General features: G+C 39.9%; 1 protein-coding gene across 1 annotated transcript; it reads right to left on the reverse strand.

Moving 5' to 3' along the window:
• Positions 1 to 536: 536 nt before the first annotated feature.
• LOC121536648 (twist-related protein 2-like) lies at positions 537 to 4,648 on the reverse strand. The gene is made up of 2 exons (XM_041844059.2): positions 3,913 to 4,648; positions 537 to 1,263 (listed from the first exon to the last, which is right to left on the reverse strand). The coding sequence occupies exon 1, from the start codon at positions 4,430 to 4,432 to the stop codon at positions 3,944 to 3,946; it is 489 nt and encodes a 162-aa protein (XP_041699993.1). The 5' UTR covers positions 4,433 to 4,648; the 3' UTR covers positions 537 to 1,263; positions 3,913 to 3,943.
• Positions 4,649 to 13,060: the final 8,412 nt, after the last annotated feature.

Raw genomic sequence — 13,060 nt, forward strand, 5'->3', positions numbered from 1 at the left:
TAATGAAGCCCTACGGTTTTATGACGGTTTTTAACTGGTGTTTTCTTTCCACAACAAGAGCGGGGAAAGAAAACCTAAATAAAATCTCACACTAAACAGTGAAAGGAGTGTTTGTTTTCGCCTAGTCTATGAGATTATCTGGAGAAAACATGGAAGAGACCCTTACACAAACACTGTCAGCGAGTAACAAATTAATTATGCAATTATTTTCTAAGTTAAAGCTAATACAAAATGGATAAAGATCAAGAGAAAAAAAGGTAGGCCTATGGTTTTTACTCCGTTTATTTTATCTTAGAATATTCCTTTACTGTGTGGCATACTGGAATTATTTACATCGAAATAGAATAGAGGGGATATTGCCTATAATATCAATTTCATTCACAGACCCAAATCCCACTATTTTACCATGCCTGCATTTTTATACCAGTTTTTATCTGAGATGGGAAGGGGTAAAAAAAACGTTTAATACCTCCCTATTTTGAAATGCAAACAGACCGCATGGTTTAACAACACCACCCACCCACCACCCCTACCAATTTGCCAGTTACCCACTGATATGTATAAAATGGATATACCTGCAAGCATGTGGTAAATAAGGGGCTGTTCGAAAGAGAGTCATATAAACATTGCCTTATATATTATTTTTTACAGGTAGCATAATATTCCACATCTTCTGTCTGAAATGGATATCTGTGATATGGTACAACTGCTATGGTATTCTATGGAAACATAAATCAAAAGGCTCAACTACATTGTTCAAAATATGTGTTTTAATAAATAAGTGTATTTATTTTTTTACATTGGACAGAGTTGAAAGACTTGCTTATAAGTCAAATCTGGAAAAATCCATGCAGCGTACTCCAAGAACGTATTCTAAATTGCATTGGTCCCTTTACAAGCTGAAGATTCATACAGGTAGGCCTATGTACAATACGAAACATTTATATATACTTCTATTTAGAGTTTTTAAAAACAGAACGAAATATAATTTCCCAAAAAAGATAAAAGATGGCTTTTCCTACTATCATCACCATTCCGACATTAAAACAACGTGATAATGCGCCAGCAGCAGACACGAGAAGCGTCTTACAACACTGTCTGAGTATGCAACTTTTCAGGGTTAACTTCACTCCTTCGCACACTGTTCCAAGTGTTAGGTAATTGCACTCAAAGCACTCCAGGAGAGTTGTGTGCCACATTACGCCTCTTGACCATGTTTCTGAAGATCCTTTGGTGTCTTCATACTTTGTAGAAGTAAACATTCTATCACGGGAAAAAGAAAACATCAAAATGTTAGTGCCAATTACCAATATTACAGCTTGCAATGCATATACGTTATCAAACAATAGGATTATTACTAATACATTACATGCATAGTTTTATTGCACTTAATTCCTGAACGAGATTATATAGGATAGCCATGACACAGTGCCTTGCCTATTGGCCTTAAGGGTGGCACACGTGTCTATTTGAAACGTTCACTGGCATAGGAAGTCATTAATGAAACAATTATTTGTCCCTGAGTGAAACCATATGTCAACAACGGAAAGGGATTTCATTTTAAATGTGACGCATAAACCACAGTGGCCTATGGAATTGCATCACTGGAAAAAATATGAGCAGGCCAAACAGACTGTAGGGGATATGAGCACCTGTCCGTTTTAGGATGTTTTCATTTATATGGAAGAGTGAACATCATAAATCTATGATAAATATTTATGCAGTAATATTATTCATAATGTAGTCTATGCAAATGCACATTTCTATATTCACAGTAGGCTATTACGAAGATTACATTTCCTTTCTGTAATTTCTGAGGCAAAGCTTAAATGCAGCAATTATGGTCGTAGGCCTATTAGATTTTAGATGGCCGTTTTGTTTCTTGAATTCGTTTAGTAAATATTAGTAGGCTACAATTTGATATACAGATATTTTGTGGTTAAATACATTTGGATTTGTTTGATTGATTAGCTAGTTTAAGAAAAAACAGCTATGCTGATTACATTATCAAATAGCATAATGTACGTGTCACTAGTATCATTACGAGTAGCCTAATATAGGCCTCATGATTTCAGCCGCATACATTGTTGAGATTTTTTTTATAAATGTCGTTTAACAATAACAAATTAATTTTAAGACCAGCTTTCTCACTTACTTTTCTTTGACATTCCACACAGACTAATGAAACCCCAAAAAGCATTGACAGCAGAATTGGATACGGAAAAGACGTCCGCTTAAGTTCGAGAAAGGCCACCTTTAAATCTACAGTGCGCAAATCAGCATAGTGTAGTTTATTTGTCCTCTTTACAGAGGGGCTGTTTTATACGAGTGGGTGGTCTGTAAACTTCATGGTACCAGTCCATGGGAACTAAACAAACCAAAAGCAGGCTTTATTTAACTGAAAATGTTTCCGTCACTGTCACGATTTGGAATAAATGTTTAACTCGTGTTTCAAGACATCAGTAACCTACTTAAAATTGGTGGGCTAATATTCAGAGCATAAATATTATTTTGGCCTATAGCTAATCTGTTAAAAAGATGTAGGCATATTAAGAATTTTCCAAATATTTGTTTGAAGCAGCCTACAATTTTTTTTACATATCGGCCTATGCAAATTTCAAGGCTCTCCATTGTACAAAACTGTATATTAGAATTAGACTAGGCTACTACAATTAAATTAGGCCTAAACCCAATGGCACTAGACAAGAAAACAAATGCACTATCAGATGGTTTTGTGGCATGCATAAATGAGTCTCAATGGCTTGCTTCACAGCTCAAAGACGGACAACGGTTAGGGCAACGGTGTGCAATGATAAGGGGGGCAGAAACTGTCAAAAGACCGTAGCCATTTTTGACTTGCCGCCAGTATAGCCACTATGCCTAATGCGCTCGCATCTTTAATAAAACGCTGGTTTGAACTCTCGGGCCCAAGTCGAGCGTTGCCATTCCTGCGGTTTCCATACAGGAAAACGCTCCATTGTGAATGTGAATTACCCGTGGTAGGCTGTTCAAGGCTACTGCGTTTTGATGCTGCCTACCCCTCTGTCTGCCATAGGCCGTAGAGGCCTCGCATCTTAAAAAGTCGTTAAGAACGGACAAGGATTAAGTGCAAGACTCACATATCACTGCCGAGTTTAATGTGTTTTCGAGCTGTCATGCCACTCACAGCAAAAGAAAAAACCTGAAGTTTCAACCATTTCACTCCCCCAGTGTCAGTGAAGCATATTTTATAGTCGTCTTTGGTTGCTACCTCAGTGTTTGGCAAGTAAAACATGTTCCAAAACCATTATTTAGGCTACATTCATAACACCAAGTCCCTATGTCCATAATCATACAGTAGCCATATTCTCGTTGTAAATTAAGTGTTCCACGACCCTCACTAACATTTCAAAAGACATATGCTGATGGAGAACTTGTCTAACTGTGTATTAACCTGGCTCGTGCTCAGGTCATCCACATGCGCTTCTGCGCGCCAGACCCCAGGTGCGCGCGGACTGGTGAAATGTTTGCAAGATGCAGATGCCATGGCATGGATGTTAAAGAATGTTATTTGTATAAGGCTACCCAGATGACTTTCATGAACATTAACTGAGTAATTGGGTAAGCTACACTTATTCCATTCATCATTGACTATATTAAAAAGGGAAATGGTTTCGCTTTCAGATCATTTGTGCAATAGCCTACCTGACCCTGACTTTTAGCTAAAGCCACAACATATTTTTTTCAGGATCATTAACCTACAAACTATGTCAGGTTCTTATGTTTGCCCTAAGATGTCCTACTCTTATGTTCACAGCCTTTATGCATAATAGCCTACTAATACTACTAATAATTTAGGACTAGCAAAACATTGTAGCAATTTTTTTTGCTTTGTATTTTCGCATGAGAGCTAAGGCTGCATTTGCCACCTACCGCTTTGGCATTGAGTGAAGGGCTTTGGGTGCTAATGAGATGCAGACATTGACCACGCGCCCTCCATCCGCCACACGGAGAAAGCGTAACTGAGTCTCTCGTGCGCAACATAGCTGCAGCTCGACATCTTATTGTCCATCTCGTCGCTTTGCAGCACCTGATAGAGGAAGTCTATGTATCTGGAGGCAAGTTTTAGTGTCTGGATCTTGCTCAGTTTATCCGAGGGTAGCGTGGGGATAATTTTGCGTAAAGACGAGAAGGCTTCGTTGAGCGACTGTGTCCTTTGCCTCTCCCTGACGTTGGCCAGGCACCGCTGGTTCTGCAACTCCTCGTAGGACTGAGTGCTGCTGCTCGGACTCGGTTTTTTGCCCCGTTTCACGTTACCGGGACTGCTGTCCTCGCTCGACTTTTTACTGTGTCTCCTCTTCCTTCCAAATCGTTTCTGTTGTCTGTCCAATTCATCCTCACTGGTCAGTAGGCTATCCACAGGGGAGATGGGAGAACTTGAGCCCTCTTCCATTTCTCGTTTAAAGAAATGCAAGGATAGCAAAGAAAAAACGGTCTCCACTTTTGAAGCCGTGGTTACAAAATATATCCGAATATGCAGACACCGACAGAAAGTAAAAATGTCTTTCTCTACAACTATAATTTTCTCTACGTTTTGGGAGTAGGATACTTTCAAACCTACGCTTTAGGTAGTCCTTCTCCCGCAGCAAGTTTTTCCCCAATTTTTTTGGGGAACTTTATCCAAGTTTCAGATGCTAAATAGTTGTCTGAGAGAAGAGGGAGGCAGTATCGGGCTCTGATTGGCCAGCTAATAAACAGGAGGGAACAGTCTTAAGTTACACTACATCGCTCTATTATAGCAGCCCAGGACCTCAAAACAGAATCATGTCAAAACAATCAAATATGAATAACAAAAGTAACAATATACCTATTATTATTATTTGTAATAATTCATGTTCTAGCCTACCTCTTCCATAATTGGTATGAAATAGACTATAACTATTTCATAACAACTAAAATATAATAGACCCTTAAATATATATATATAGCATGATTATTAGGCCTTTGATAAATGCATAATTAATATTATGTTGTTTTATCATTATAGTCATTACGGGATTAAATGGGTATTGCTTATCTTAATACAATAGTGACATCTTCATGATGAATATGATAAATGATAAATATAAGCCTATGTAATAACCAAAATATAAATAGGCTGGGCCTATATGTAATCTGAAAAATCTATATAGTTGCGGTCTCTCTATTATGCATTTTAGTAGGCCTAATAGCTTACATGATTACAAAATGAAATTCACATTTTATTCTATTCTTTAAATTCAGTAAACATTTTGTTAGTGAGCTAGGTTTAACATACCGTATTGTAATACATACAGGGGAAATATATACTCTTGTTCCCTAATCTAATCAAAATTCGGTATGCTTTACCAGTTTTCATAATGTGGAAGTCAAACAGGAAGAAAGCTTAAACTAACCGAAAAGTTCTCATGTTTCTGTGGATGCGTCCAGCATGCGTTTTGTCAAAGTTCCACCTCTTGATGTGTGATGTCATGTTTTCTACACACAGCAGTGCGCAGTTGGCTCGTATTAACGGCCCCATTCTCCAACAATGTGTGATTTCTCGAATTATCTGCTGCCAAAATGCTCCGTTTTTCAGAGTCAGCTGACGTCTACATTTAACTTTGGAGTAAAATCCCACTGTGTATGTGTTTTACCTTTATCTAAAATAATCTGTAGTATTTAGATATAATTAATGGAAATCCTTCCTCATAATTAAATACTGGCATGGGTTAAATTCTTTGGAAGAATATGTGAAGGAATGTAATAAATAACAAGTGAGAAACTTCACCTAGATGCAATATTTTATTTTGTGCAATGTTATTCTTATAAATTATTCAAATACTGTGCCTTGATATCTGTCTTAAATTAACTTTATAAACAACACTTGAAAATGTGTTTTACAGCATCCGGGTAGACCAATATAAGCCTACTGTCAAAATAGTTACAGTGCCTTCAGAAAGTATTCATACCCCTTGACCTATTCCACATTTTGTTGTGTTACAGCCTGAATTCAAATGGATTAAATAAATATTTTTCTTCTTTCTGTGTAAGGCTCTAAGAGCTTTCCACACCTGGATTGTACAATATTTGCACATTTTTCTTTTTAAAACTCAACAAGCTGTCAAGTCGGTTGTTGATCATTGCTAGACAGCCATTTTCAAGTCTTGCCATAGATTTCACGCCAATTTAAGTCAAAACTGTAACTAGGCCACTCATGAACATTCAATGTTCTTAGTAAGCAACTCCAGCGTATATTTGGCCTTGTGCTTTAGGTTATTGTCCTGCTGAAAGGTGAATTAATCTCCCAGTGTCTGTTGGAAAGCAGACAACCAGGTTTTCCTCTAGGATTTTGCATGTGCTTAGCTCTATTATGTTTATTTTTATCCTAAAAAACTCCCTAGTCCTTGCAGATGACAAACATACCCAAAACAGGATGCAGCTACCACAAGCTTGAAAATATGAAGACTGGTACTCAGTGATGTGTTGTGTTGGATTTGCCCCTAACATAACGCTTTGTATTCAGGACATAAAGTTAATTTCTTTGCCACATTTTTTTGCAGTTTTACTTTATTGCCTTATTGCAAACAGGATGCATGTTTTGGAATATTTGTATTCTGTACAGGCTTCCTTCTTTTCACTCTGTCAATTAGGTTAATATTGTGGAGTAACTACAATGTTGTTGATCCATCCTCAGTTTTCTCCAATCACAGCCATTAAACCCTGTAACTGTTTTAAAGTCACCATTGGCCTCATGGTGAAATCCCTGAGCGGTTTCCTTCCTCTCTTGCAACTGAGTTAGGAAGGATGCCTGTATCTTTGTAGTGACTGGGTGTATTGATACACCATCCAAAGTGTAATTAATACCTTCACCATGCTCAAAGGGATATTCAATGTCTGCCTCCTTTTTTTTACCCATCTACCAATAGGTGCCCTTCTTTGCGAGGCGTTGAAAAACTTCCCTGGTCTTTGTGGTTGAATCTGTATTTGAAAAATTCACTGATCAACTGAGGGACTTTACAGATAATTGTGTGTGTGGGATACAGAGATGAGGTAGTCATTCAAACGTAATGTTAAACACTATTATTTCACAGAGTGAGTCCATGCAACGTATTATGTGATTTGTTAAGCCACATTTTATTCATTAACTTATTTAGGCTTGCCATAACAAAGGGGTTGAATATTTATTGACTCAAGATATTTCAGCTTTTCATTCTTAATTAATTTGTAAACATTTCTAAAAACATAATTCCACGTTGACATTATGGGGTGTGTAGACTAGTGACACAAAATGTCAATTTAATCCATTTTAAATTCAGGCTGTAACACACCAAAATATAGAAAAAGTCAAGGGGTTTGAATACTTTCTAAATGCACTGTATATAGGTTTACACATGTTTACATATCTTATAACCTACAAATATGTAGGCCTAATGCATTTACTGTAGGCCTATTTGTTACTTTAGCTTACTGAAAATAAGCGGAAGTCAGATGTATTTTTGCAGAGAGCAATTGTAGAAGTTGCACAATTATTTGAACACATGTATGTGGGCCTGGTGTGAGGACATATTCTGGCAGCCCCTCACAGGTTCCTGCCTGTACGGCCATCTCAATGCCGGGGCTGGTGTATCTCTTTGACTGGGATGGTAATAGTGCATGTCACACAGCTTTTACCCGCATCCAGAGTCCCCAAAACCGACTGGAAAGTCTCAGAAAAGGTAGAAGTTTGGTCACTAGTAATTGAAGCTGTTGATATCTTGGGTTTAAAGAAATATGTAATATTCTACATGTGTAATCCACCCTCTTAACAGTCTAGAAAAATGTAGAAACCATCAATAGACATGGCAGCACTTAAAAGACCAACACACACACGCGCACACACACACTTCCCCCTGATTATACCCCCTGACCCTTTGCTCCACGTCTGCAGGTTAATGCTGGAGAAAGTTTGCCCAGGGGAGTGGCGTCGGAGCTGGAGAGTAAGAGGTTGATCTTACACAGTGACTGTGCTCTACAATGTGCTCCTGGGCCAAATCTCATCTTCTTCACTGTGCAGTAAGAATAATACGATGTTTCACTCAATTCAAGCACAGTTTAGGCTACTAGTGCAACAAATACTCAACCTATATGGACTGTTTGTCTGTATTATGACCCAAGTCAATATGTAAACACACATTTCCAGACAAATAGGTTATTAAAGTGCACCATTTAATTTGCTTATATTTCATGTTGTAAAACACTTGTTAGATTGATGCCTATCCTGCTGAGCGTGAGGGGTGATTCTCTTCTGTTCACCTGTAAGTACACCATGCTTTGGGACCCTACAAGCATGGTATCTCAGTTTTCAGACATATCCCTCTTACGATTAACTAGCAAACATTTTTATTTCTCAGATTATGAAGATGTACATTGATTTTCACAGATTACACTCTTTAAACTCATCACTGATTGTTGTTTCGGATCAAATTAATAAAGGAAATTTACAATTTCAATAAAAATAGCGGTTGTGGGAAAAATCTGAGTGAGTCCCAGACAGAGTCAATATGGCCTGTAGCCATGAGCCATTCCTTCCTTAGAACCCCAGGAGACTAACAGGTAGAGCATCCTGCACATTTATTCCATGCAGTGCCCAACCAGAGGAGAAGGGGTAATTTAGGATCCTTCTGGCCCCAGCGCCCTGGCATGAAGCATAGAAGCCACAGCAGGTCAGAGAGGGAGAGAGAGAGAGAGAGTGTCTGTGTGTGTCTGCATGCATGTGTGTGCTTGTCTGCATGCATGTGTGTGCGTGTGTATGAGACGACCCGCATCAGATCAAAGATGAGCTCAGGGCTGTATTTCACTCAGGCAGGATGACGCATTTATATCTCCCTGACACCTCCAAACCAGCTCCACATGGGCCCGGCCTTCCCTTAAAAAGCCCAGATCCTTTCTACAGAGGCCTGTCACATCAATCGACACACATCCTCCGCATGCAGCATGCTGACTTCAGATCAGGGTAATAAATAGAGAACGAGTGGCCGGGGGAGAGGTGGGAAAAGAGAAAAGAAAAAGATGACCCGGCATGTGCGGCATCAGTCAATGCTTTTATGAAGAGTCTACCTAAAAAGACAAATCGATGGCCGCGGGTTCGGCCCCTGCAGAGGTTAGGGAAGCGTTACGAAAGGTTATGAATGAGATTAGTTGTTGGGGCCCTCGTTCTGTGATGAGTTGAATTTTGCAGTCCATGTGCATGCCAGAATTGGTTACCTCGGGGTTCGGACCGCAACCCTTACAAGGCTTACCCCAAAGGATCTTGGCAAGTGGATCTAAAGTGTAATCAGATGAGGGCCATGTGTGTGTGTGTGTGTGGGTGTGTGTGCGTGTGTGCGTGTGTGCGTGCATGCACAAGTGTGTATGTGTCATGGTGTGTGAGTGAGAGAGTGAGGGAGTGCATGTGTTTCATACCAAGATGAACCAAAGGTGTTCAGCAGAGAAACAGCTCCAGCTGGTTTTCATTAGTAGCACTGCCTGTGTCTATTACTAACAGTGCAATCACTGTTACTACTGGTGTTGCTGCTTCCATGAACATATTACCGTTAGCATACCAATACCTATTGCTCTGCAATTGAAATTGCTTGTATTTTCAAACCTGTATTTCCTAGTACCACCATTGCCCTGAAACACACAGATGCCACTGCTTTAGCTCTTAAACATCATTTTCTGTGTTGCATACTGAATTGCTAACCCTGTATCAGCTCTTTAACTTAAAAGGCCCAGTGCCGTCAAAAACATGATTTTCCTGTGTTTTATATATGCTGAACAAAAATATAAAACGCAACATGCAACAATTTCAAAGATTTTACTGAGTTACAGTTCATAAAAGGAAATCAGTAAATTGAAATCAAATAATTAGGCCCTAATTTATGGATTTCACATGACTGGGAATACAGATATGCATTGATTGTGGTGTGTGGAATGTTGTCCCACTCCTCTTCAATGGCCGTGCGAAGTTGCTGGATAGTGGCGGGAATATGAACACGCTGTCTTACACAATTGCACGTTCCCGCAAAACTTGAGACATCTGTGGCATTGTGTTGTGTGACAAAACTGCACATTTTAGAGTGGTCCCCAGCACAAGGTGGACCTGTGTAATGATCATGCTGTTTAATCAGCTTCTTGATATGCCACACCTGTCAGGTGGATGGATTACCTTGGCAAAGGAGAAATGCTCACTAACAGGGATTTGAGAGAAATAAGCTTTTTGTGTGTATGGAACATTTCTGGGATCTTTTATATCAGCTCATGAAACATGGGACCAACACTTTACATGTTGCATTTATATTTTTCTGTGTATATTTCCACACTATGAGGCTGGAATAATACTTTGAAATTGTGAAAATTATGATAATGCCCTTTTAGTGTAAGAGCTGTTTGACAAGACTGCCTGAAATTTCAACCTGTTTTGATGGGATGGAGATTTGGCATTCCATGGCAAAATCACCATGAGGTAAATTAGTTAATAGATCAATAAGAACGAGTTTTATGTTTACCCCTCCCCACTCAGACCACTCCCAGACAGTCCTAGTGAAATTCTTGCTTGAGAAATTGTCCTTGGCTAAGAAGCTATTTTTGTTTACTTTTGACCATTTTAATTGAAAACAAGCACTCTAGCTAGGTTTCCATCCAATTGGTGACAGATTTTCATGTGAATATTCTAAAACAATATAAAAACAATATGCTCATTTTCCAACCAGAGATGTTTCCATCAAGTGTACTAGTTGTGTGTGATGAAGTCGTGTACGTAAAAATACCTTTCGTACCGAATAAAAAATACAAGTTAAATGAGTTTCCAGCACATTTTCAACTCTACTGATCTTTTTCTCACAATTTTTTTTGCGTTATATAGCGAGTGTGCCCACTGGTATTGGCATTTGTGCTCTAGTCAACGTCACGCAGATATAGTGCGGGTATAGCCTACATGATGAGATTATTACGGACAAAAGAGCGAGATTATGTTGATGATCATGTCACCAGAATAAGACCCTCGATATTTATTGCAAAGGAGCATCACCACCATGTGAAGTTCATCATAACTTATTGAATCTCTATCCTAATAAACTGCATGCTTTCCCAATGAGTCGTAGTGGGAGAACCATACCACATGTCATTGAGTGACTCCAAGTTTACTTCGATATGATGGTTATTATATTGTGGGCTATACTCAGCCTTGTCTCAGGGTAGTAGGTTGGTGGACTGTTGATATCCCTCTGGTGGTGTGGGGGCTGTGCTTTGGCAAAGTGGGTGGGGTTATATCCTGCCTGGTTGGCCCTGTCCGGGGGTATCGTCAGACGGGGCCACAGTGTCTCCCGACCCCCCCTGTCTCAGCCTCCAGTATCTATGCTGCAATAGTCTATTTGCCTGGGCGCTAGGGTCAGTCTGTTATATCTGGTGTTATTCTCCTGTCTTATCCGGTGTCCTGTGTGAATTTAAGTATGCTCCCTCTAATTCTCTCTCTCCCTCTCTCCCTCCCCCCCTGGAGGACCTGAGCCCTAGGACCATGCCTCAGGACTACCTGGCCTGATGACTCCTTGCTGTCCCCAGTCGACCTGGTCGTGCTGCTGCTCCAGTTTCCACTCTTCTGCCTACGGCTATGGAACCCTGACCTGTTCACCGGACGTGCTACCTTGTCCCAGACCTGCTGTTTTCAACTCTCTCTCTCTACCGCACCTGCTATTTCAACCTCTAAATGCCCGGCTATACTGACCTGTTGCAACCACTGTGATTATTATTTGACCCTGCTGTTCATCTATGAACGTTTGAACATCTTGGAGAAAAATCTGGCCTTAATGGCCATGTACTGTTATAATCTCCACCTGGCACAGCCGTGCTTCTACATCTGCATTGCTTGCTGTTTGGGGTTTTAGGCTGGGTTTCTGTAAAGCACGTTGTGACATCTGCTGATGTAAAAAGGGCTTTATAAATACATTTGATTGATTGATTTATATCAATATTTGCACATAAAAGCGTTTCCAATGCCATTTCTCGCATAATTAATTTTACAGACACAAAAAGATCCCACCTTTTCTGGCGTATTTTGTTTTGTCAACATTTGGAACATTTACTGACACATTTTCTGTTTCCATCAGGCCTTTAATTACATTTTTTTATCCGACATGTACTTTAGTAAGGTACTTAATTGTTACCCAGAAAATATTTGATATTGAGATACAAATGGCTATTGGACCTTTAACACTAGCAGTAGTCCCTTCTTATGTGACATGTAAAGATACACTCTTGGCTGTAACGTTAGCATTTCTCTCCCCTGTCGTTTTGACAAGCAGCTGAGGGCAAACTTTGCTCTATTAACCACCCATGGTCACACTGAGTGACACACTGAAGGGAACCAGGAGAATAAACATGCCCCCACAAAAACTACAGTCTGTAAACATCACCTGTTCAGGCACTACCACCAGGGACGGACTGGGACCATTAATCGGCCCGGGCAATTTTAACACACAGGCCCATTTTCTTTCCCTCTAGGCCCCCACACCAGCCCATTATTTTCCTACATTTGTGCTATACAGTAATGGAGGAAGTTAGTGGTGGGCTTTTCAACAAAACGGGGAGATTTCCCTGTATTTCGCCACTCTTTTCCAGTAATGAGGAGTGACTCATGTTCTGCAGCATTACAGAGAAATGTATTGGTTACACAAGTTCTGACAAAACCGTAGCACAGACTACTCTGATTACTGTCAAATAAATAAAAAAATAGAGAAAGAAGGACCCCACTCATAGACAAACTGATTTGTATGACAAGCTCTCTCTGTTTCATATACACGTGGGGCTGCTTTCTCGGATTTAGATTAAGCCTAGTCCTACAGCATTCTTAATGGAGAGTGTCCGGGAAACCAGCCCGAGACTTAGGCCTCGATTCAATCAGATTGCGTGTTAACCCGCGTTGGCAGTTTTGGAAAAGTATCAGCTGACAAATAGATGAGCTTCTGCTCTTGTGTGTCACAAACCACTCCCTTCTTTATTATCCCGCGTTAGAAGTTCAAAACGGTGCCTCTCGAGTGGCGCAGCG

This window comes from Coregonus clupeaformis, chromosome 23 (genome assembly GCF_020615455.1).
Source record: "Coregonus clupeaformis isolate EN_2021a chromosome 23, ASM2061545v1, whole genome shotgun sequence".
In the NCBI taxonomy this organism is placed as follows: Eukaryota; Metazoa; Chordata; class Actinopteri; order Salmoniformes; family Salmonidae; genus Coregonus; species Coregonus clupeaformis.